Genomic DNA, 27,500 nt, shown 5'->3' on the forward strand with positions numbered 1-27,500 from the left:
GGTATGGAAGCATTTAAGAAAACAAGTTAACAGAAAAGCATAGTGAATTATGAAATAGTTACAACAGTTCTCAGATTATACATCAGAAAGTAACATATACATTTATTCATAAAACAATATTTTCTATATTATTAAAACCCAGCTTCAGTATTTGTTCTGATATAACAGAGACACTCAGAAAGTGATACTCAGTTTTTCCACCCCTTTAAGTGAGTACACTTATTTCCTCTGTTTGTACAGTGCAAGGATGCTTATTTGGATACAAATTCCACATGGATATGACTTTCAACATAACTTCAAACTACATTTCTCCCTCTTGAAGGCAAAAGGGTATCAGTGGTAATAAACAGACAGTTCATCATCGCTTATGTCTGAATCATCTTCACCCACTTCACCTTCGATGACTGATTTCTTGCCTTTGCAGCATGAAACAACTAATCCAATTAAAAAGACCTGCAAATTTCAAAAGTAAAAAGTTACTATTATTCAATTAAAGGGCAGACAAGGGCAACAAATTTAAAACGCAACAGCCATATGGTTTGCAAATGATTCTGTGGCAACTACTGTAAGTTATCCAACTTGATTCAGCAATCTCTACAATCCAAGTACTTACTGCAATGAATGCCCAGTTCCCAAAGTAATAGGCAGCACTGAAGAACCAAAATTTGTGAAGAAAGAGGTACGTCCGAGTAACAATGCACTGATCTAGAAGGAAAACAAATAGTACTGATCAGCACAAAACAAAGAAGTCAGCTAATTCCAAGCTCTGCATTTCAGTAAGGCTTTTGATACTGTCCCTCACAGCACCCTTCCGGTCAAGGGACGAGCGGATCCACAGTGCGCTGGGTGAAGAACTGGCCGAAAGGCAGAGCTCAAAGAGCCGTGAATGGGGCTATATCTGGCTGGTGAACGGTCACCAGCAGTGTTCCTCAGGGTTTAATTCTTGGGCTGGTTCTGTTCAATATCCTTAACAGCTATCTGGATGCAGGAGTTGAATGCAACATTATCAAGTTTGCTGATGATACCAAACTGGAGGTGCTGTTAATGAAGAAGAAACCTTGCAGGGGGAGCTAGACAGATTGGAGCACTGGGCAAGGATTAACAGGATGAAATTTAACAACTCCAAATGATGGATTCGCCACCTAGGATGGAATAACACCAGGCCCAAGTATAAGCTGGGAGAGGAGTGGCTGGAGAGCAGCCCTGCAGAAAGGGGTCTGGGGGTGCTGCTGCCTCACTGTGAGTCCACAGCCTGCCCTGGCAGCTGGGAGGGCAAAGCACATCCTGGGGCACATCCAACAGCATAACCAACTGGTCAAATAGGGGATTATCCCACTGTATTCAGTGTTGGTGCAGCCTCACCTGGAGTTCTGGGCCCCTCAATTTAAGAAGAGTGTGAATGTCCACCACAAAAGTGGTGAAAACTGGAAGGAATGTCCAGTAAGGAGTGGGCTGAGCACTTTGGGCTTGTCAGCTTTGGAGGAAAGGAAGAGGAGGAGGGGCAACTTCACTGTTTGCTACAGCTTCCTGAAGAGGGGACACTGAAAGGGAGGTGCTCAGCTGTTCTCCCTGCTACCCAGTGAAAAGACACATAGAAATGGTTCAACGCTGTGTCAAGGGAGGTTTACACTGACATCAAGAAGGATTTATTTACTTAGAGGGTGGTCAAACACTGAAACAGGCTTCATGGCCAGGCCTGGATGAGGCTTTGAGCAACCTGGTCTAGTGGAAGGTGTCCCTGCCCATGGCAGCGGGGTTGGAACTAGATGATCTTTATGGTCCCTCCCAACCCAAACCATTCTATGAGAAGTTTTTTAAAAATCAAAGTCAACTACAATGTTGAGTCATGTAGGCATAAATCCCCACCATGTACTGGGCCTTTTGTGACCCAGATAGCACACATCTTATCTGTGCCCTGACAGTACCAGTCTTACTCCTTCTCTAACACCATAAATACAGCCACATCTGAACATACTTAGCATTCTTTTCCATTACAAAGTGGCAGATTTTAACAGAATTAAGAATCAAAATGTCAAGGCATTTAAGATTGCAGACAAGCAGCATAAAGGCTTTTATGGGACACTGAGCCTGTAACATTCAAGAGGTCATGTCAGAGGGCAGCCAGCAAGACACATGAGCCAGCTGACAAGTCTCTCCAGTGCAAAGGGTGCACTGAGTTCATGCTAAGCTATAACGTGATCTCCTCTTTCTCATTTACTATGCTTCAAACACCACCTAAAGCCTGCTTCAGAGCAGAAGCAGGTATCTGTAGTGTTCGAGTTCTTTAGAAAGTGGGCAACCTAGAATTTGTCTGTTCACTCCTCAGTTGTGACCCCAGGTTCAAAAATACCCTCCAGGTACAATCGAAGTACAGCCTTCTGACCTCCTGAAGTTGCAAGATGATGCTGCTTATATAGTTTAACTTTTAGCAGCCATCTAACAAGCTGACAATCATCAGTTGCTGAAGCTAAATATTTTATTTAAAGACTGAACTTCCACATTAAATAACTGCTCCTTTAACAATACCACATACTATAGCTCACTATTTCCTGGGGAGAGAAGTGTTGGGAGTTAAGGATAGGTCTTTTTCAGGAAGGTGTGCTGCTTGACCATGTCAAGATGATCCCTCCCAGTCTAAATCCCTACAGTGTCTAGAATGATTGTATCTAAAGAGAAAAAAATTCCATTCGTTCAACAGTTCAAGTAACTTACATTTGATAGAACTAACAGAATAATTTAAAATACTAAGTTAAATACTACTTTATAAAGCACATTCATTTCTGGAACCTGTTACACACTGTCAGATGACAAAAAAAGAGGTAAACTGGGATTTCACCACTACTAGACACATGGGATGCAACACACAACTAGGCACATTCTGCAGACAAAGTGCAAAAGAGTTCAATTAAAGAAAGCATGCTTCTCCAGTAACACATAGAGAATGAAAGCACAAGGAAGGATTTTGGCTGAATAATCCTTCCTGGTTTTCCAGACTAGATCTCAGTTATGATGTGAAAACTTATTCCCCCCACCCTCGCCCGTTAACACTAGTCAATAGTACTTAACCTACAAAAGAAAAAAAAAAGGTGAAGTAGCACACCACTCAACATTCCACGCTAGCATGACATATCCATAGAAAAAGTGAAGTTTCCAACAAAGTAAGAACTGCCGGTAAAGCAAAGATGCTTCATAATTGCAGATAGTATTGTCAACACCATCTGCAGCTCTCCAGCTGGTTACTTGAATTAAAAAACAGCTTAAAGACTTTCACATGGCTCTCTACAGTAATTGGATTAAATAGATGATAGTAAATATTTTAGAACAGTTTGACCTTGAGAAGATGTTTCCATGGGATGTCACAAGTTCAGTTAAATTCTAGTTATTCCTTCTGAACCAAGATATTACTAAATAGGCTGACATAATATGACATTTTTAATCAACTTATCCCTCCATATGATGTAATCTAGAGTAAGTTATAATGAATAACCTGAATTAAGATAGCTACTTCTTATCCAGAATGATCATTGTGAATATTACTGACATTTGGATCAAAAGTATAGGTGGAAAGCTACCAAGCCTCCAATAGACAACTGCCACTACTTTATGAATACAGCATAGGATCATAGAATCATAGAATGGTTAGGGTTGGAAGGGACCTTAAAGACCATCTAGTTCCAACCCCCCTGCCATGGGCAGGGACACCTTCCACTAGACCAGGTTGCTCAGAGCCTCATCCAGCCTGGCCTTGAAGACATCCAGGGATGGGGCATCCACAACATCTCTGGGCAACCTGTTCCAGTGCTTCACCACCCTCTCCGGGAAGAACTTCTTCCTGATATCTAATCTAAACCTCCCTGATTTCAATTTATACCCATTACCCCTTGTCCTATCACTATTACGATAGTGCATATTATGCATAGCATATTATGTAGTGCTGAGGAAGCAGGGCCAAACAGCCAGAATTCAAGACAAAACAATTTTTTAAAAACAAAGGATGACAAGTAGTAACAGCTGTGACTAACTGAAGAGTTAACTATATTTTACTTCAAGTCCACCAATGAAGTTTTTCATTCTAGTGAATTAGAAAACCCTTAGGCCCAATGTACTAATACTTTCAATCAAAGGATTCTTCCAAGAAGTGAATTAGATAGTTTAAAAATGAATTACAAGCATAAAAAAAAAAATCTCTTGGTAAACATATCTTAAAACCTAAAAAGTTATTTCATGCACTGAAAACTCACATTGTGAGAACTTATTTACAGATAATGAATTTCTGTCTTTTCTTCGTCTCAAAATACAGTCAGCATTCACAAAATAAAGAAAATAGTTTCTTCGGGAGGAGTTACAATTTGTTGGGAACAATGTATTTGAAAAACACTGGCATTCTTTGGGAGTCCATACTGAGATGCACACTTACTTTACTCCTTAATCAACTGGACAACGAAACAGATCAATTCCTCTGTAAATCTGTAGTCAAACTGGGGAGAAGAGGCCCAACACACTAAACAGCAAGATTCAGAGGGAGCCTGTTTTTCCAGCCCCTTGAAATAGTCCTCGAAGTTTAAGTGACAGAAGTCCTACACCTGGAACAAAGTGCCACAGCACAACAGTGCAGGCTAAGGGTTGACCAGATATAACACAACTTTGCGGAAAGTGACCTCAAGTGCTAGTAGGCAAACAGAACATGGAGTTACCAGTGTTCATCTACAACTCAAATGTAACTGAATGCCAGGTTTCACTAACAGCAGTACAGCCAACAGTAATCACTTCCTACTCTGACTGGAGCTGCATCTGCAGCAGTGCCATTTTGGGCTCCCCAGTAAGAAAGAAGCATTGATATACTGGAACAAGTCCAGCAGAGGACCACTGCAACAGCTGGAGCACATCACATACAATGAAGAGGTGTTTGTTCAGCTTGAAGTAAGATGTTTGCAGGTGTCTTACTGCTACCTAGTGAGGGCCTACACAGGTCAAGATTCTTCCCAGACCTACACAAAAGGTCAACAGATGACAGTTACAGCAAGAAATATTCCTCTTAGATGTGGGAAAACTTATCAGCAGAGTTAGAAGGAGGCTTCCCAAAGAGGTTTCAGACTCTGTATCTGGGGACACATTCACATCTGGATGGACCTCAGCAACCTGCTTTCCTTAACCATGCTGAGGGTCTGGACCAGACTACCTCTTGAGGTCTTATGTGTGCTCAGAATCATTACAGTGCACATTACATGAAGGTAGATATAGAGACAACAAAGATCTAACACTGAACATGGTATTTTGGACAGAAAACCAAAACTGAAAATAAGGATGTCCTCCACAAACCGATGACATTTACATGCCCAGTTTCAAGCAGAACCTAGTTTTACTTAAAATACACTCAAAACTACTTCTGAAATCAAAACCTGCAGCTTTACAGTGCCAGAGTAAGCATATTCCAAAACCTAAAAGCATTGAAAGCATGGCTTCAGGTATCCAAGAACACTGTTTCATGCAGCCCTGCTTCCAAGCATTCAAAAGCTGTGTTGCAAAAAGCAGCTGCTGCTTGCAGTCCAACTTGAGCTTCAAGGATTTGATATGTTTCTAAACTTAAATTATACATCAAATTCAAAAAGGTTTGGGATTTCATATGGGAAGGTGTAATTAAGGGGGAACTTGCATTTTGTCCTTACAGGGCCTGCATCTGGCTTCATAATTTAAATTACCTAAATTGGATAGGAACCTTTATATGGCATGATGGTTAATGCACATCTCTGGTACTTCGGATGTAGCAGTGCTTCAACAGCTGTGACATCTTAAAAGACATTCTTTCTAGGGTTTCATTGATTTCCTGATGTTATTTCTCATTGTGCTACTGAGATGTGACACACCTATTTTACTATTTACTGCCCTTCCTGTATGCTTCACTTGGGTCATGTGACTTAAGACAAGCAGCATCCTATATCACAGAACGAACAACATTCCTACAGTCCAGGTCAGTTCTACATTATAATAAAACAAGTCAACTGCCTCTAAAGTGTTTTCAAAGATGCTCATATTTTCTTACTATGGCTTTCATGCAACAAAGCCAAAATGCAGTTTGACAAATAGAGTAAACAACTAGAGCAAGAACTGTTGGCTTTGAATGCAGCAACTTGTGAAACAGCAACTTGTGAAACAGCTGGACAGACCACTCCTAAACACCTTCTTTGATGTCACCTACAATATATTAGCATCTCTCCACCATAGTGTGTCAGTATCTTAAACAAAGTGAACCAAGCAGGCACAGGGCAAAGATTTCAGACTTAAAAATGTCCCAGAGAAATATGCCTTTACTTACCAGAAACTAAACAGCAGCAGAAGATGAAGTAGCCTTTGGACTATTTTGCATGAAAGATCTATTACAGCAAATAGATTTTCTGTATAGTAGAATGACTCCCAGACAAGTATGTCTTAGAGCAACTCACTAAGGTAGACTAAGGGCTCTGGCAAAGCCTTATTATCTTTATAACGGCAACATTTTCTTTGCAGCAATATATATAATGCTTTCACAAAGTTAAAAATAAAAGTATTTTCTTAATTGGATCTCTCACCTCTGAGAAAAGTGTTGTAACTCAGAACACCTATGAAAGGCTACAGAAATGTGAAAGACCCATGGACTGACTGTATGTGCCCATGGAGTACACAGGAAGAGTCACATTATTTTGTCTTGCAATTTTGTCAACATTTAACTAGGGAAATCATGCAAAGAGTTACAGTCAATTTACAGTGGTCAAACTGACCAAAAAAGTTCAGTAACTTAGCCCATACAAAAAACTCCACAAGGAAGTTAATGACCCACAAAAGCACATGACACTTCAACGAGGGAAGAAGCCAAGGGACATCTAATGGTAGAAGACGCAGAGAGTCATATTCCATATTCATCACTGCATAATCTCTAATTTTTCTTTTCAAGGAGAAGCGACACTTCCACTTCTAGCATAAACACCCACTGCGTGTTCAGAATCCTGTCTGACCACCAGAAGGAGGAGTGCTACAGTAGTGTAAATCCTGAGAGACAAGTACTCGTCTTCCCATTTAATATTACTACTAAAAACCAAACAGACAAAATAGTGGAAATAAATAGCAAGTAATAACATTTAGAAAGAAATGCAATATTTATGCTAAAGACTGAAACCTCAAGAGACAGAACATACGACTTGTTTCTAGTTCTGGCTTTCACCACAGTCAAACGGACAAGACAAAATAAGCTTCAGGACGATATTAGCAGGTATATCAAAGTTTTGTAGCTACAAGTTTTTCCTTGGCTCTTGTACATATCATCTCACCTTAAAATCTTCATCCATATTTGTCTAAATGTTAAGGTCACTCCAGGACTTACAAACTTAAACTTCTGTGGAAAATGGATTTCATGTATCACCTTAACAAGTTTCTCAGTAAACACATTGATGGAATGGCTGTCCCCAGCCACAAGTGCAGTATTTCTTTTCTTGTTGGCTCAACAGGGGGGAAAAAATGACTATGTCCTCAGGTGCCTGTTACTCAGTAGTTTATACAAAAGTGGTTTTTCACGTATTCTATTTGAGCACATTCTCACTTATTCCATACTTCTCTGCTGTACTACATATACAAACATACACGGAATTAATACTAGCCTCATTCAGCTGTTGAGCCTGTCTTTACCCTTCAAAATGCAGCCACTCTACTGCTGCTTCTCTGATTTCACTAGCTAAAAATCGATCTGCTATACAAAGCTTGTACAATTTTTGGCTTGTGGCATCCCATACCAGTTCTCTTTTCCTCAACTAACTTTTTGCAGAAATTGCTTAAACCTTCAAGGTGTCACTTTTTCAGCCTTCAGGATAATGCAAGTACTACAGAACTTCAGCACTGCTTGCCTCGAGGTTAACTTTTCAAGAAATTTACACCTTTGATGTGTAATCAGACTGAAAAAGCACGTTGGAGAATATATGACTGGAATTGGTTCACTCACAGACAGCAAGGATCTGAAAATATTTCCCAATTAGCTGTATATAGCTACAATAGGTCCCCATTTAAAGGGATGTGAATCACTAAGCTTCCAACACATCAGGCTGGCAGAACTTTGAAGTACTACAGCGTACTACACAAGCATGATTATCAAACAGCGTAGCTGCAAACTATTGTTTAACATATATCTACAGTCTTTTTAAATATAGGTCTAACATGCAAGCACAAAAAGGTGCCTGCTGTTTCAGTTTGGTGTTGTTTGGGTTTTGGTTTTTTGCTTAGAAAGAAGTGGTAGTGAGATGGCACCTAAAAGAACTATAGAAACCAAAAGTCTAGCTGAATGTAGTCCAAAAACCTACCTTATTCAACAACAGCTGCCTAGTAGGTTTGGAATCAAATCCTGACAGAGGAAAAGATTTAGTAGGCTAAGGAGGAGCCCGGAACTTGGAAACCAGGGACTAGTGAGGAAGCTGGAAAAACCACTTGGGACAAGCTACCATTTAGAAGGCAAAAGTCACTAGCAAGCAAAGTCTGACAGCTAAATGAGAAGAGTCCTGTTGAGCCATCTGGGTTACATAACCATTTTTTCCAAACAGTCAGATTTAAATAAAGAGGCATGTATGAACAGGAAATGCAGGATTTAGTTGCAGAAAGAGGGTACTAGTTCTTATAAACAAGCAACGACAAACAAGTTTCAGCTAAACATAGACAAGAGTTCTTACCACTTCCCTCTATGCATTCAAAGAGCCTATCTCTTTTTGCCATTTTAGATTTGGAGTTCATCCTAGCACAGCTATGCCATTACAGTGGAAAATTGCACCCAGCTATAAGGTTTCTATTTTAGTTTAGTTATAGAGAATCTGTGAGGATGCCAAGATTTGCATGTATTAACAGACTAGAGGAAAAACATTTAATGAGATTGAAAGAGCTAAACCTGTTAATCTTTTTTCTGGTAAGTTTAAAGGATGACTTGATTTTAATGTTTATTTAAATACCTTAAAGTGAATAAAATATGAGTGCTACAAGGCCACATGTATAGTGAAAAGGTACAGCATTAATGAATGACTGAAATCTGAAGCCACGTTAATTCCAGATAGAATGTCTTTTTTGTACAGAAGAGCAATAAACCATTGGATCAACCTGCAGAAGGAAAAAGGTGTTCTGTGTTTCTGTTGAAACACTATATCCAAGGTAGGTTAATTACAGGCACCAGCCAGATGCATTTGGATAAAAGCCATATAATTGCTGTTCCTTGCCTTTAAAATCGCTGACTTAAATTTGAACTGTTAAGAGGTGTTTTCTGAGTCTCCCTTGAACGTCTTGTTTTTAGGTAAGTAAAGGCAAACAATTCTTATTTTAAAGAAATAGCTACTGATAAACTTCACAAGCAATGCCCTGGGGATGACCATGGATTCACAAGATACCAGAAAGCAAGCAGTCAATGGACAGCAAAACTTATATCCATTCTAATGGAAGCAGTTTCCATTAGCTACCTACCCTGTTTGCCAGTATCAGCTCAGTACAAACAAACTTCTGCTAGTTCAGACTTCTTGAAATTACACTATACCACCTGAACTTCAATGTTAACCTCATTTTTGTCATGACTTTTCCACTTGCCTCACACTGTCTTCAGCTGATCACTATGAAGAATGTCTGTCCTGTGTGATGAGGAGTCACTGTTTTCCCCATCCAAGATCATGCTATACATGGAAAAGAATTTGGAGGATGGGGAGAAAGAAGATACTTTAACAGATTGATCCTGATCTCTTCATATCCTTACACAGAGTACCTCATATTCTGTCCATACACAGAAGTACTTATAAGCCAGCTAACACTCAAAGAAGCATCTGACAAAGGGCAGCTTCCAGTTCTGGAATGTCTTGCTTATTCTCTGGAGAACAAGACCAGTTATGACTACCATTAAAGAGTCAAACCTAAAAGACCCAATGCCAAATTCTTTTAAATAAGAAGTTGGATGTGAAGTAGTGATTTTTTTCATTAATGATGCTCTAAAAACAATGGCTTCCTTCCCATCCTCTCTCATCTTCTGCTCCCTTCAGACACAAGTTATGATACGTTTGACTGTAACCCAGTCAGGTTTCTCTCTCACATTTCAGACAGGATTAGCCCAGTTCAATGTCTTTCATCCGACTGAGCTGCCGGACATGGTCTTTTTCACTGGCTAAGATGTCATTAATTGATCCTTTCGAATTCTATTCAGCAAGCCACATTTGAAGATAGGAAACATCCGTATGTAGCTTCACCAGCTGGGGTTACATGTTGCTGATTAAGTTTACATGCCCAAGAACAGCCATGCAGAAATGTAGTGTATGAATCAGCTGCGTGTACCAAGATAAAAACATGATTTAATTACACCAGCAGAAGCAGCTCCCAACATTTAACTGAAATTATTTCTGACAGATACTGTAATTAATCACTGAGAAACATTAAAAGATTTGGTGACACTGCCACTTATTGAAAGGCCAAATATGATACCTTCTTTTAGAGTTGCCTGTATTAAAAAGATAATTTTGTAGACAAAGCACTGGTAGGTTTCTTATTCAAATGGGTTCATTACATCCTTTGAAGAATGGATGCACACCCCTCAACCCTTTCTAAGAAGCTTCAACTCTTATTCTAAAGTACTGATAATATCTGAGCATCTAACTTTACTCTTGGACTTAAATCCAACAGGCAATAGAACAAGGATGTTGATTTAAGAAGAGAATATGCAATTGCTTTACTGCTAAACTCCATTTAACATTTCGGAGTATTTAGTAAATGCCGCCTCTTCTCTATCCAGTTAAAATCTCTTGGAGGGAGAAGAGTAGTTCAGAGCAGCTGATCTGTCCACAGAGATGGGATGCAGAAAAAAGTGAAGGAATTTCTACAACTGCACACCTACAATGTACCACAGAAACAGATTTATAGCACTCTTACCTGCTCATACTATTTACAGCTGCCAAACAGGGTTCTCTGCAGCAAACATGCAACACTGTGCTTATTTATACTGAGTTCTCATGATTGGAGGTCTTCAATAGTGTTAGGTGTAAGTAGAGATTCAAGGTAGGATACTGGTAAGGTCATTCAGTAAAATAACAGGAAAATGGATGAAGGTCCTCACCAAAAATCCTCATTTAGGCTTTTTGTGAAGCGTTTTATAACTCTGCAAACTAATTCATTTAAAACAACCAGTTTGAAGTCTATGGTCATAAGACACAATATAAAATAACTGAACAGTGGATGTTCTGAGCAACTTGCTTGTACTTTTACTTTTTATGACTCCAATTTCTCTGAAGGAGTAAAATAAGCTCCTGTTCTGGCAATCATATTTGGGGTTCCTTTCCAGGTTGAGTAACATCTACATATAGTCTTTATTCAGGCTAAAATAAAGCCTGAGGTCTTGCCCTTGTTGACTTCCAGTTGACAGGAAAGTCCTATTAGAAGGCACAGACCTAATTAGCACAGTAAGCCCTGCTCAGTTCAAAGCCTTTGAAATGGAGATAAACTTTGTTTTTTCCCCACTTCACATGCAGTTGAAGTCAAGTAGGTCCATGAAAAAGGCCCAGCAGATAGACTGTACCCAGCATTTAGCAAGCCTTGGATAAGGCTCATTTCCCCAATTAAGGAAATGTCAGAATCCAAGGGGGATTCATAACATGTTACACATTTAAAGTGAATGATGCTTAAAAACCAAGCATTCAATAGTTTTCTGGTCTAGAAAGAAGAAGATAGCATTTATCAGATCTCAAATAAGGTTGGGAAGAGTATTGTACACAGGCTTGCAGGCGAGTCCTTCCTCATTTACATTAAATCTCATTAACCTGTTTAGCTAAACCTATACCAAGTTTTCAGTGCATTAGTCCAGCTGCAAGAGTCTTCATCACATAATTGAACTCCTCTGCTTGACCTTATGCTCAACTGAACTGTGGACCCAATAGTTCAGCAGGCATTAGTCCTTGAAACAATGATCAAACGAGATCTTCGCCCAACTGCATCAAGCACCAAAAAGTAACATCAGTTATAGGCAAAACACACATTAAATTTGCTGCTGCAAAAGATTATTTAAAAAGCTTTTGAAAAGTCTATTATTAACCAGGATGCAAGATGTTTAAATGTATCTAAGAAAAGTTACTTTATGGAGTTATAAGATGCAGACTGCTCTATGACATTCTAGCTTCTCTTCTGTTTCACATAGTTATACTGTTATGGCCTCTGGCATTCAGTATAAAGCATTCACCTCCTGCATACCAGGAGTAAATAGAGACAAGCTTTCTGCATGAAAGCAGACAATATAATGCTAAACCCCCACAAATTAGATATTTAACTGTAAATACTTAAGAGTGTGGTTTTTATAAGACTGTATTTTAACTGCCTTATGTTTCTCCAGAAAGTGTAATTGTCTTTTCCATCAAGCCAAACACTCGCTTGAAACACAGATACAGAAAACACTGGCCATTAAACCTGAAGTTCACAATATTGAAGTTTGAGAGTATTAGTTGCTACAAGATCAGATCAGGTCTCTTCTACCATCTCAGAAACAAAAGAAGTGTACTTGAATTAGAGATCATATCTACAACATCTTAGTATTCAATAAGACAGAGCAGACTGCTGTAAGCTTATCCATCAGCACAGCCATTAAAAGGTCATCATTTGTTTTATGTTTAAGGAAACACACCTGTTAGAATTAATTCAGTTTGAAACAAAACAAAATAATGTAAGTGCTGAGAAGACAAATCAATAATTGCATTTAGTTCCAGTTCACTGGTTAACTTAAGATAAAAGCCTAGTACCAGAAGTCAATATAAACAAGTGCTTGGTAAACCTTTAAGTTAGTTATATTTTTTGCTCTGTCTCTAGTATCCTTAAAAACAAGAGAAAGTGTATTTAAAACTTTAGTTCCTACCTTTGAAATAAGTTTCATTTGTCAACATCTTCCATCTGATCACAGAGCATAAGTATCATTTACAAAAAACTTACTTCCATTAGTTTTCATTATCAGGTATTAAAAATGGGAAGTATTCTGAGGCAAGCATGACATTTCTCCTTTCTAAAATTGATTGGGTGAAACAGTGAATGAAGTGTCTTCACTAATGCAACTGTTTTTTTAATTGAGCATTACAAAAGAAACTTTCCTTCCATTTATAAAAACACTAATAGCCTGACTGTATCTAAGTTCAGAGAACTCCACTGCAGCCTTTCGATCACATTAATGTTCACATTTAAGAAATATCCATCCATCTTCTCCTTACACTAGGCTAGCACAGGACAGCATATCAATACTTCCTCCACCTCCTTCCTATTAAGAAAGGAGAATGACTCAAAGATGCCTCGTGCAACAACACGTTAATGATGGCAAACCAAAGCCATCATTTACACAGGCCAACTCTTGTGTTCAGCGCATCAGAACGCTAGTTTTAAGCATCAGCTATGTTATTTTCATTGATCAAAGCAAATTAGGAAAACAAAACAAAAAAAGTATTCAAAGAACTCAAACATCATGAAGCACAGGCAGAATTTAGGAAGTTTCAGTCCAACCCCAGTTCCTACGATTAAGAAACAAAATCTGAGGAAAACAGGCTATTTGAATTATTCCAGAAAAGTCAAGACTAATGAGCTTATCAATGCCATTGAGTATATTCTTCTCCCAGCAATCACTAGCTAAGCCGAGAAACTATCTACAAGAAAGATCTGTACAGCATGTCATTTTGAAAGATGATAGATTTTGCTCTTCTAAACTCTGCCACAGAATAGTTTCTATTTTTAATCACAAAAACATGGCAGCTTAAAAACAGAGTTGAACAATTACATTTGCCAATATCAACACACTTAAAAATGCAATAAGTCTAAAAATAACCCTCAGAAATAAAGGATGAATGATTTTTGATGTACGGAGAAGACAGGAGAAAAATCCATCCCCCTTGGGAAACTATATGAACCACCAGCAACATGACTAACACCTACATACTAAATTTGAAGATGAGTAAATGCAAGGGGGAACCACCATGCAAAAAAGACCAAAGTCAGATAGACTGGGAACAAAGAACTAAAGGTCCAGTTGTCTCCACTAGTACAAAAATAGTTGAAAAGTCAGTATTATCTTTCCCAATAACACAAGTAAAAAGAAAACCTGAGGAGCTGCTAATATGAACCAGCAGTGTGCCCAGGTGGCCAAGAAGGTCAATGGCATCCTGGCCTGCATCAGGAACAGTGTGGCTAGCAGGACTAGGGAAGGGATTGTCACCCTGTACTCAGCACTGGTGAGGCTGCACCTCAAATCCTGTGTTCAGCTTTGGGCTCTTCAGTTCAAGACACATAGAGGTGCTGGAGCATGTCCAGAGAAGGACAACAGAGCTGGGGAAGGTTCTAGAGCACAAGTCCTGTGAGGAGTGGCTGAGGGAGCTAGGGTTGTTCAGCCTGGAGAAGAGGAGGCTCAGGGGAGACCTTTATTTCTCTCTACAACTGCCTGAAAAGAGGTTGCAGAGAGGTTGGTGTTGGTCTCTTTTCCCATTGACAAGCGATAGGACAAGAGGAAATGGCCTCAAGTTGTGCCAGGGGAGGTTTAGGATGGATATTAGGAAACAAATTCTTCACTGAAGTGGTTATGAGGCATTGGAAGAGGCTGCCCAGGGAGGTGGTTGAGTCACCATCCCTGGAGGTATTTAAGAGACATTTAGATGTGGTGCTTAGTGGTGGTCTTGGCAGTACTAGGTTTATGGTTGGACTTGATCATCTTAAAGGTCTTTTCCAACTTGAAAGATTCTATGTTCTTCTAGAAGCACAGTCATAACTCAGTAGATACAGAATACTGATAAATACGATGACAATACAGGACAAGTGTTTATCTTTTCTATCAATTAACACATACTCTCAAGCCTTTTTAGAATATATAAATGCATACATAATTCAACTCCTCTTTACATAGAAGAGCTGAAAGCCTGCCAGAGCAAGTACAGTTGAGACCTTCAGCCTGAAGAAATCTGGACCTTTCTGAAGGCCATAAATCTTTTGCTGGTATCAATTTTTTAAAGAAGAGACCAAAACAATCAATAAAATTGATGGTGACCTTAAACAGCAGTACCAGTACTGCAATGGCTAGTGTAATTCAAACTGAAAAAAATTATGTACAGAGGGAAGGGCAATATAGTAAAACAGAAATCCAGCACAATCAAATCAATTAGCTTGATTTTTTTAGTGACACCCAACTAAAATTCATTACCAGCTTTAGCCAAATTTCAGAGAGGAATGAAGACAAAAAAGTGTTACCATTCTCTCAAAGAAATTCAACATTAAGGCTTACATAGAAAGTCAAAGAAAGCTCCACAACTACCTATCTGCTTCCCAGTCACTACTCTCAGCTCCAGAATATTCGCAGTACATCTTCTGCCCAAATAACTGGTCAAAAAAAGGATTGTTAATAAGAGGTGAGCAGGAGTTTACTGATGTTATAGGGAATAAGTTGAGTATTAGAGGATAACTGCCTAAAATGTCTAGTTCCACTGGTGGTGCTGCTTGTGCAACAGCTCATATTTACATCTTAAGATATTTCTGCAGTTTTTATCTATATAGTTGCACTGAGAAGTTTAGATCTGAGTTTTCTTGCTAAATTTAATAGAATATTTCTCTGCATGTTTCTATGATAAACACACACATTGAAATGACACTCCAGATGCTAAACTTATCATCAGCTAGGGTTCATTTTAAGAGGTTTTCTACATACATGTTAAAGCAAAAGGGAGATTTTAATATTAATTGGAATGTTGTTACACATGATTTCTACTGAAAACAGTAATTTCTTCAAGTTAATTAAATAAGCTGTAAGAAAGCTTTTTTCCTGGACATAGCTATACATCAAAGCTTCATAGCTGACTAAAGCAAATCAAAGCTGTGAAGAGACTGAGCTGCTTATTACAGCTAAGCATGTACATATCACATAGGCAAAACAAGAAATTTATTTATCTTACCTTCAGGTGCATCTGCATCACAGTCTTTAGATATAAATGTCACATTCCTTGGCTGGCCATCAATTGTCTTATTACTCTGCATTATAAATAGGGAAAATTAGTACACTAGTCCACCAGCAGTGTTCTTCCATACACAATGATAGCCCCTGAAATAAACATATCTCCCAATAAATTATTAATTCTAGAAAAAAGGCTTTGAAAAAACTTGTACGATATTCAAAAGAATTAAGATTGGTTTTGAACAGTATATGTAGAGTAAGTTGTAAGTGGTACAACACCAACATTTCTTAATATGCTTTCATTTAGAAAAAATTAATAGCTTGTGATCTTTTTGAAGACTTGTGAAAGACAAACTTCATCTCTAAAATTAAACCTTTTAATTGTGCAGAAAATGAATTTAGAATGTAACTTTGGTGATGAAGACACCACAGAAGTGTTAGGCTTGCAGAACAATACCTAATGCAGTTTACTTCTGGTCCAAAAGCCAGATGATAGTATCCAACACACTTAGATAGCCAGAGTGTAGGAAGACAAATTATGCTTAAGTAAACTACTGGAACAGGAATATTTGGGTTTTCAGTGTCTCAAGTCTTTGGAAGATTGACCCTTTCAGAGATTGAATGAATTCTTTATGCACCACACTTACTTTTGAATAATCAGTGAATAATTTCAGTAGAGTCCAATGCAAATCCTTTATACTACACTGATTTCTTCATACACTAAGGGTCTCATATCTACTGTACGTACTTTCACCCTCATGATTTTCTAAACAAGAAGCCCTCTAAAGAAATCAGTAAGGGACAACACCTTTTCTCCTTCAGGCTGAAAAGATGTCCCTTAAAATCTATGGGAAATCGGAACAAGCTGGCACATAAAACTGTGTTTCTCTGACAACTAATCAAGAAAGTTTATCGATATTAAGTAAATTCAGCTTTTATTCTGAACATTCAACAGAAACAAACAAGTACCTATCCTAACAAGCAGCTGTTTGTATGAGCAGTTAACTTTGTTTCATATGAACACATGGAAGTATGTAGACCACTACTGCCTCAGAAGAAACTGACCCAAAAGGAGTATGATTAGGCACAGGAATCAGGAACTAATGTAGAACCAAAAGTAAGAGGCCAGTATGGAGATTAAAAGCAACAGGGTAAGACATGAAATTTCAATTATTCAGTGTACATTTAGCAGTGGTCCATCTCCAAGAGGTACTCCAGCTGGCTGTCACCATTACAACATACACTGCTTAGTCAAAGACAATGCTTCTTTCAGAAGAACAGTTATGTTGTACCATTACACAGGGACATACAAAAAACCACAGAACAATTAAAATCTTGCCATTTCAAAATTTTGACTTCCTTACCTATATTAATTTTAATTTTTTAAATAGTAGAAGTTTGACATGCAGCAATAGCTAGACCTGTGCATTTACTTTGACAACACCTATTCTTTTTCCCAGGTCTGACGACATTCTTGTTTTCCATGAACACTCCTGTAATTTAAGACTTCTGACATATCTGGATTCAACTCTAAATGCTTTCCACAAGGTCAAGGCACTGGACTGTACCTTAAAGCCATAAACCCACCCTCTTTCTCTAGCAATCCCTTCTTCTCCCCTATACAATGCAAAACCTTGTGAAGGTCCACTTAAAGTTTTCTACCTTTACACCAAAAAAACCCAACACATGCATTCTAAGAGAGATAAAGTAAAGCATTTCATAGTACTAATCCTTCAAAATAAACATTAAGAACCACATTTGCCATACCAAGAGAAATGGCACTCATTAACTTTCAGTTGAACACCATTGTTATATTATGTACCTAAAGTTTAACATTCAAATTTAAGATTATAACTAGTACAACACAAAGCAAAATACACAAGTATTAAACAAAGCAAAAGGAGTTGTACACAAAGCCAAATTGCAGAGAAGAGGATTAATCTGGAAGTTATTACTTACATTAAGTTATTACCATAAATATTGTTAGGTTTTAGTTAAGACTCAGCAAGAGTTCAATATGACTACATCCAGTGAAAGAAATTAGAGTGAAGGAAAAAAAAACCCCAACAACCCACATCTCTGCCAGGATAGAATTGGTTTCTGTATGCTGGAACTATTCCAAGGAGGTCCATGAACAGGCTAAATCCTGCTCCCCTGAGTCCAGGGTCATGATCCTACCATTTTCCCTGTTCTCTCCTCAGGATTCTGAACTTTCACCATCTCATGTTCACTGCAGCCAAGACTGCCCTTGATCACTTCTGTTTTTAGCACCAGGTCCAAGACAGCATTTCCCTGTTTCAGGTCCTCAATTGCCCATGTCAGGAAGTTGTCAACAGCAGAAGCCTCCTGCTTGGCCTCAACTGTGTTGCTTTCCCAGCAGATACCTGGGTGGTTCAAGCCTCCTGCGAGGACCAGGGACTGTGAACATGAAGTTACTTAGATGTGCCTTAAGGGAATATCTGCTACTTCCTCCTGATTAGGTAGCCTATAGCAGACAATATCACCCATGCTAATCTGCACTCTAATCCTAATCCGTAAGCATTTAGGTGTTTTATCCATCCCAAGGCAAGACTCCACACATTCCCAGTGCTTTCTCACATAAAGGTCAACTCTCCCTGCTGGCCATCCCAGCCTATCACCCTCAGAGCCCACAACTAGCCATGGCAGCACTCCACTTGCATAAGCTATTTCACCCCATCTCCAATCACAGCAAGACTGCAGACCTGCAACTGCATGCAATCTTTTAACTCCTTTATTTCCTCTGCTGCATGCATTAGTATTCACGCACTTCAGAGGCAACCAAGGTGTGCTGATTTCCCAGAAAATGTATGAGAGCCTTGCCCTCAATGCTGTCATCTCAACGCTTTTTATTAGCATACATACACTTGAGGTAGAGGTCCTTTTGCCCTGCAGAACACTGAGAAAATGACTGGACATGGTAGAGATGCACAAGTGACAGCAGAGGTGTGTCTCCAGAACAATTCCTCAAAATAATTTACTTGGCATTATACAGTGAAGCACTCAAGTCTCAGACATTTTTAGTGTGAGTATTGTCAGAGAAACTCTAGTGCTCCAGTTATCACATCCAGTCCAAAGCTGAAGGCAGGATGCCTCAAGGACAAGCAGAAGACAAAACCAAGTACAGTAACTCAGCGTGTGTGCTTCAAGAGTTGACACTTAAGAAACTAGCAAGCTATGATATAAAGGTTTAGGTTACAGCCTGTTACATAAGCAGGAACAAATTAAGTTCAGGATGAAGAACCTAAAGATCTGTTTGCACACTTGGCCATTTAAGGGATACATCTGGATTCCTAATGATGACAATGGAGACACTTTATGTCCCGCAGCTTAGATCCACTCCTCAGAATTATCTATATGAAAGTAACTGATACTGTGGCTGCTCTGGCCCTCAGTCGGGGAAAAGTGTCAATTGACAAATGCTGGACATGTAATTCCTGTTAGAGCCAGTCAAACCTTACAGGTTTCCACAAGGTAGAAACGTCAGCAAGCAGTGGTCTTTCTTTCAGACAAATGGAAAACTTGGCCATGTTGATTACAAATAGCAATTACACTTCAAGTACAGGCAAGGTTGTTTTTTGATGCAAAGCTGAAAAGGCTTGGATGTGGACAAATGCTTTACCTTTGTGAAAGGCTACAGACTCAAGGCTGTTTAGCAGATGTTAAAAAGGTTGCCTTAAGAGATGAAAGCAAGCATCCTGTTTGAAGGAAGACTAGCTATGCAAGTTGAGCAACCCCTACACAGAGCCTCAGTTGGTAAGGGCACTGGATCCAAAAGAAACTTTCAAAAGTTTCCTACAGACATCATAGCTGAAGACACTTTTGATAAATTGGGGAAACATGCTTTGAACACTCCATTGGTCAAAGAGTTAAATAAAGCAAGTAGCCCAGGTCTAGCTAACATTAATTGCCTCACAAGAGCTCAATTTTTCTGCACATATTCAATTACCAGTAAAAGTCGACAGCACTTCAAAGTTAAAAGGTCTTGTCAAGAGTAACAGTCTCCAAAGGAAACAGTTCAAGATTCAAAGGGGATTCTAACCTGTCTAACACATCACTATAGATTTTGGTTACAAATTAGTTTGACAGGTTACTAGACTGGGAATTACTGTAGAGCAGAGAAAAGGGGGAAGTGCTCTTAAACACTGAGCCACCAGATTCTGATATACATATGTATCAGCCCACTCATCCACTAAGCTGACTTGGACTACTGCTTATTAATTGCTTGTTTCAATGAAGTGTTGGTTACCAGTGCTGTTACCTTAACTGATGAAATTGACTGTGGTGAGGGGGTTTTGGTAACAGGAAAGGGACACGGGGGGCTCCTAAGAGAAGCTCCTAGAAGCTTCCCCAGCTCCAAGTCAGACCCACCTCTGGCCAGAGCCAGTCAGTGCCTTAAGAGGAAAAAGAGAAGTAGCAGCAGGACTGGAAAGATCAGAGAAAGAAGTAGAAGGAGGGAGACCTGGTATGTGAGACAATCAGGCACACACCAGAAGTCAGAGCAGAAAGGCAGGAGGAGGTAGGCAGGAGCAGAGGTTCCCTTCAGCCCATGGTGAGAGGGCAGGCTGTGCCCTGGAGGGTCACGGGGGAGCAGAGACGCCCCTGCAGCCCAGGGAAGGCCCCATGCCGGAGCAGGCAGCTGTACCTGAAGAAGCTCATGACTCCATGGGAAGCCCATGCTGGAACAGTCTGCTCCTGAAGGACAGGATGCCCATGGAAGGGACCCACACTGGAGCATTTAATGAACAAAACTGCAAGCAAACTCCTGTAGGCCGGACTCGCATCAGAGAAGTTTGTGGAGGACTGTCTCCTGTGGGAAGGACCCCACAATGGGGCAGGGGAAGAGTGAGCAGTCCTCCCTCGGAAGAGAAAGGAGCAACAGAGACCACATGTGATGAACTGAGCACAACCCCCATTCCCCATCCCCCTGTGCTGCTGGGGGTGAAGGAGGTAGAGAAATTGGTAGCAAAGCTGAGCCTGGGAAGAAGGGAAGGGTTGGTGGAAGGTGTTTTAATGTCTGGTTTTGTCTCACTATCCTATTCTGATCTGATTAGTAGCTAAGCAAATTGATTTTTCTTCCCCAAGTTGAGTCTGTTGTGCCTATGACTAACTGGTGAGTGATCACTCCCTGTCCTTGTCTTGACCCATGAGCCCTTCCTTGTATTTTCTCCTCCCTGTCCCACCTGGGGAAGGAGTGATCAGGCAGCATCTGTGGTCTTTTGCTGCTGGCTGCACCTAAACCACAACAGTCCTTTTATGGACACTCAACACAAGGCAGAGAAATTAGAGAAAAGGATATTAATTGAGAGAATTAACAGGCAAAATATGGACTGGAACAAGTAGCCAAAGTCTTTTGTTATTTGCTGGGCCTAAACCAGAACAGTGAGCAATGAAAATCTAGACTGTCCAAGCAAACTGGTACATCCAACTTCCATCATCAGGAAGGTTGCCTAGGCACAAAATTTATTTCACTTGCCCAGTTCCTGTGTATGTACCTGGACACTCAGTTCCATCATAGCCAATTCTTAACTCTTAAGAACCTCTTCATTGGTAACATCCACAGAAAAGTGTCACTCCTTCATTCCCAGTCACCACCTCTCCTCATTTAAAAAAAAAACCAAAACCAAAAACGTAACATTCTGTTATCAGGGTAGCGAGACACAGAAAATGTGTCTGGTACATTCTGAAAGGTTGTTTGAGAGCATACTGTCTGAAAACCTTACATTTATTTGGTATTCCAGAGATGTCCAGGTGTAATTTACTAACATACTCTACGCTTCATGTTATTTTCACAATAAGACCAGTTTCTACCCAAGTTACTTTATACACTTTAAAGACAGCTTTGAAATGGAACATACGAAGCTAAAAGACCTAGAATGGTTATCTTGACCATAACATTTTTTTAATCCTTTAAATGAAATGTTGTAGCTCTATTCAACCATTCCAGCTAATCCTTCTTGCAGTGCTGACCAGGATTGTATTTCAATAGCTGTTTGAATGACATAAGAGCTTCCCTACTGCTGTGCTCCATCCTCTTCACCCTTTTCATTACAAACTAAATATCTGTGTGCAGATATTTTGTCAAACACTAACATTCAAGTGTTTGTTAAGTCTCAGTTCTTCTGCCCCCCTATACAGTAAAATATACACAATTTTACTGAAACACTGCCATTTCATTCATGAAGCAAAACAAACAGCTACAATCTTCATTTACTTTTCTCTTCATCATTCTATGTTATCTACAAGCTTTATCATGAAAGATTCTTTTCTTAGGTCACTGAAAGTTTTAAAGACTAGCTTGGTAGGATCCTTAATGAAACTGTCCTTCCCACCCTTCCACCCACAATGGTTCTGAACTGTAATTAAACATACAGTCTACAGTATAAAAACTGCCTTTTGCTGGGACTTGAGTTCATAATTTAGTCAGATATATGATAGCTACATACACAGCAAGTAATCATGTCCCGAGTCCTACGTAAACTCAAACTGCTTTCAGAAACTGACTTTCAGCTTAGTTTCTTACTGCTACTACCCCATTTCTGACAGGTTGAGCCATTTTATAGATGCCTAAGCATGTTTATGTTGTATTAGTTATATCTAGCATAAAAACTAATAAAACCACATTAAAATTCCAAAATACCAAATATTCAATTCCCCTGTGGCGATTCCATTACTGTGCTTGGATTGGCATCAGGATGATGTAAAGACAGCAGCAAAGTAGCATTTTTTGAATGCTTCACTTCCTGCAGTGACAATTCTACCACTTCCACACAGCACATTTAAGCTGATGAGGTTCCTCTTCTCCAACATGTTTAACACTATTTGAAGTTCTCCTTGTAATCCCCTTGCTCAGAGTATCCTGCATATCCCGTTCAAACTGAAAAAACTTGATAGTGTTAAGTTACACATTTCACTAAATGTTTTCTGCTGAAGGTTAGTGGGTGATTTTTTTTTCTTTTTTTAAACCAGTGGTGTTCTCCTCCCAGAGACACAACATGCTGGAAAGCTAACAGAAGTATTCCAAATGCTCAAAGTAGCATCCAGTTACTTCACTCTTATTTGATTCCCTTCTCCTAACCACTTTGGGTCAGTTGTTTAGTCTTTATGAAACTTAAATCCCAAACACCACATCAAGCGATCTGGACTTTGTTGTGTTTGAACATGAGCAACTATAACCTGGTTAATTGCCTATATTTGCAAGGTGAGATCTAACAAAGCTGACCCCTGTAGGATACCAGATCTTGGTGAAGAGCTGACATAAAAACTCAGGGTGCTTAAGAACAGTAACTTTGAACTTCGCCATAAATATGTAAGTCTCCACACAAAATAGGAAATACCCAAACTAAAGCCTTCAGGTACAGAAGAGGAAAGACTAAAAAAAGTAAAACCTTGAACTACACAAAAGTGCACTAATAAAAGCAGAGACTAGTGCTAACTACTTAGTTCTGTAGATTTTATAGAACACGAACTGCAATGAGTTTCATGGAGCTGGACAGTCCAAAGTGTCTGAAATGTGATTAATCAGCACATACTCAGCTTCGTTCAGATTATCCTGCTCTACTGTACCAAGTTGTCTTGGTCATTTCTCAAACATGCATATAAAACTATCAATTATGGAATAACATTGCTTTCAGCCTACAGACAGACTTACACTGAAACTAATCCTCATTGCAGTCACTCAGCAACTTAAGCGTATCAGTACAAAATCTCATGGAAACTAGTAGCTGTCTTGTCAAACGATATAAAGCAATACTCAGTTTTACACTGTTTGAGGATGATCTAGGAATTAAGTTGTTATTTATAGTACAACCATATTCTGGCTTGTGTATTAAGAGACCTACTAGTAGTTAAAAAAAAATAGCTCCAAAGGGTCTTGAAAATTGAGAGTGGGCCTGGCTTTAAGAGTCACTGTCAACAGTATCTTAGACAAAACTAAAGTCTTACTTTAAGAAAAAAGTATTACATCTCACCTGTACCAGGTATTTTTGGCTTCCATACATTACATACTGAGGTGCAAGACTGTAGATCATGTAACTTGTATGAAGAACTATCAACAGAAGTATCATACAGAGAAACAAAAGTGCTTGAGGTCGAGTTTTTCCTCGTCTGATTTTGTAAAGCTAAAAGCAGAAAGCATACAAATATTAACTTTTTTTTCTTGAAGACATTTTGAATCCTCTTTAATTAAAGTAACAGACAGAAGTGGGAAGCTGCTAAAATTATCCTCTGGCAACTTAATTCCAATGAGTCAAAGCAGTTTTTCATGTGTATTTACCTGAATTTCAAAGCACAGCTATTTAACCAAGTTAATTCTTGTTCGTATTAATGATGCAGAGAATTTATAAACCAGCAGCTAGTAGCAAGATTTAAATGGTGTTGCCTGAGAAGAAACCGTGCCTTTGTTTTTCAAAGAATATTGTGTCCTTTGGTCAAGGTGAGGTGTCATCCATCACTACACCTCTCATCAGATCCAGAAACAGAGGAGGGAGTATTCCCAGGCTCTGAGAAAACATGTGCACCATATGGTGGCATCTTTTCTACTTTGCACTACAGGGAACAATATAATCCCTCATTGTTACCCTGTAGATAGCAGCCCATTCTGTAATCCATAAAAGCTCAACCCGAGTACCATATTAGGATAAAGAATCTGGCAACTGAGGGGGTAAGTGATAGAAGAACAAAAGTAACAACCAACCTTAACTCAACCCAAGGTCTTAGGGTCACAGTTCAGAGTTCTGGTGTGTTACCACACAGAAGGGTGACAGTATGAAAGTGGAAGTTGGCACAGAAGCAGGGAAATATTTCACCAAGCATCACAGGTGTAAGTTGCATACAAAGCTGTGTTTTCAGATGCGGTGATAGATTTGCACTATTACCATATTTAGATATGCTATTATCATCACTGTACTGTTTTATCTCTTAATGCTAGATAAAGTTGCTTGACACCTATAAAGCAAGTCAAGCACTACTGACTGCATGTGCATTTCATATTTTGACCATAAAATTCACTAACGAAGTATATCAGAATCATATGGCTTTAACTTAGAAATGTCAGAAGCTGAAGAGTCAGCTGACTGTATTGCTTATCACACTGAAACATCAGTTTCAGTCTGATTACTGAGCAAAACAGAACACCTTTCAAAAAACAGTGATAAGTGTACAATAGGCTTCTAACACCCATTAAACATACAGTGCTATTTGCAACATCCAGTATTTATGCAGCAGTACATGTCTATTTGTTGACTATATTCAATATCACATATTTAACATCTTACTGAGTATAAACAAAACTCTTAAGTTATATTTACCCTTATCCAGAAGAACCATATACCCATATTCCGAATCCCTGCCATGGAAGTGAAGATAAAGTACATAACAATAGTTGTAATAAGAATATAATCAAGTGGAAAAACCTATAAGCGAGAAGAGAAGCAGTTAAAAAGACAGTAAAAAATTCAAACTGGAAAACAAATTCTTCCCCTACTTAAAGCTAAATAAGTAGTTTCTACTTATAGCATCTGAGGTAGTAATAGTCCTTCCATTTTAAAAGTTTTACATGCTGGCTCCAAATAAAGCTTGTTGCTAATAGAGCTTGTACAATTAGTTTGAGAAAGCAACTGAGCATTTTTAACGTAAAACTTGCCTTAATTTTGAAGTGTTGTACAATTTCAGGCCAAGAAATATTTAATTTCATTCTGAGAATACATTTAAAAAAGTGTACAGCGGCAACAATCATTTAAGACTGTACAGGCATCCTATTTGTGAATCTTTTTGAACATATTTGCAAACAAAAATTGATTTTATGTTTAGATAAATAACAACTTGAGATAATACTGCTGCTGAACACTACTTTTCTCAGTAAATTGCAAGCTTAGGTGTTCAATTGTTTTAGGAACCATGGGGAAGTAATATATTGTGCCAACCCATTATACCAAGAACATGGAAAGAACTCAGCTAGGGGAGAGTAAAGCACTGGTTTACATGAAGGCTTTTCTTTTCCTTAGCTTACCCATGACCAACTGACTTATTTCAATGTGGCCTTGGTGCCTTCCAACCCTACTGAAGTTGAGATGTTTGTTCTTATGTAGGGCCTGTTTCAAAGACTAATGCATTACTATAACATATATAACTCCACAGAGTGGAATGTATTTTTCAAGGTGTGCAATACACATTAAAAAGTGAAAAAGTGATTTTGCCTCACTTAGGGGGATAAATTCTCAAGTCCACAAACAACTAAAGTGTATGTAGGGCATGGGAGAAAGTTACTTGTAGTTGTCATGCACAGAACAACAGCAACCTCATTCTTCACTGCCACTATGTTCCATCAGATGAAAGTTAGTTTCAAGCAGCCCCTTCCTCCAGCAACTGGCTGCCATCCACCCAAGATTTTCATACCAGTATCTAATAATTAAGACCATGACTAAAGAAGTTCTCTTGCTTTTACAGAACAAACATCTAGACAATTTGGTTTTAAATTAATTACTTGAGAAGTGTAGTTTGCCTCTTGACAGCCTCCCAGAAAACAGAGGAGCATCCTTACATATGTATAGCACCAATTTTTACTTACTGTTTGAAGAACAGGTAACAGCATATTCAATGGATTGGTGAGATTAGTTCCTAAAATTATAAATCCTGAATTGAAGCCAGCCGAATGCAGAGCTTTGTCCAAACTGCAGTAATTAAGAAAAACTGGGTAAGTACTATGATTACCCCAGAGCTTTGTCTCCAGTTTATTTTAAAAGGGCAGCTCAAAAAAGCCAAACTCAGCCCAGAGACTGACAGCTTTTTCATATCTATACAGACACATGCTTTGTTTTACCACATTCATTGTACTTGCCCTGTGAAAAGGTATATTGATTTCTGCACCTCCTTGGCATTCTAGCTTTTCCCTAGTTTGGGTCATAAAGCTTATTTGACCAGTCTGAAAAATTAAAAAATGGCAACATTTGAGACCTTTAGGAAGTGTCAATCTTCACTGAAATCCATCAGACATACAGCTGGCTACAGTGCTTTCAACACTGAAACAATTACAATGTAATGCACATCATAATGGATTATACATGTCATTTACTGCAGTAATTTAAGCACCTGTTACCCAGCCCAGGACATACCTACATGCATTTAAGATGCATTCAAGCAATCAGAATACTTCTGTAGTTTGAACTTTAACATATATGCTCAATTTCTCTGCTGAATCAGAACTGTTTCCAGCAGCACACAGTCAATCAAGCTGAACCACATCCTTTATTTGAATCTGTTTTAGCACATTTTGCTCAGTTTCAATATATACTATTATAATCAGAAATGCATCTCTAGTTACAGAAATGTATCCTAGAAAAGTGGGTTGACTCTTGAAGCAAACCAACCCTGAATATGATGTTAGACCAGAAAATATGTAATTTAAGTGGTTAAGAAAAAAGCTGAAATGTACTTACTTTGACAAGAACAGCGAGACAGTGAAGAGCAGCGCCACAATGATGAAGAACACTCCCCACACAATCTAAAAGTAAGATTTATTACAATTTAACTGAAAGTGCTTGCAGTTGATAAAGAAGTG

The 27,500-nt window shown here is 38.9% G+C and overlaps 1 protein-coding gene across 1 annotated transcript; it reads right to left on the bottom strand.

Annotated features, from left to right (window-relative positions):
- Positions 1-27,443, bottom strand: LOC104506511 (probable lysosomal cobalamin transporter; the record flags this gene model as incomplete). Its single annotated transcript, XM_010147484.1, has 7 exons — positions 1-453; positions 614-705; positions 15,927-16,002; positions 23,914-24,063; positions 25,252-25,356; positions 26,511-26,613; positions 27,379-27,443. Coding segments are annotated over 7 exons (711 nt in total), but the record flags the coding sequence as incomplete, so codon positions are not given.
- Between the last annotated feature and the right edge of the window lie 57 nt (positions 27,444-27,500).

This window comes from Eurypyga helias, unplaced genomic scaffold, assembly GCF_000690775.1.
Source record: "Eurypyga helias isolate BGI_N326 unplaced genomic scaffold, ASM69077v1 scaffold82, whole genome shotgun sequence".
Classification (NCBI taxonomy): domain Eukaryota; kingdom Metazoa; phylum Chordata; class Aves; order Eurypygiformes; family Eurypygidae; genus Eurypyga; species Eurypyga helias.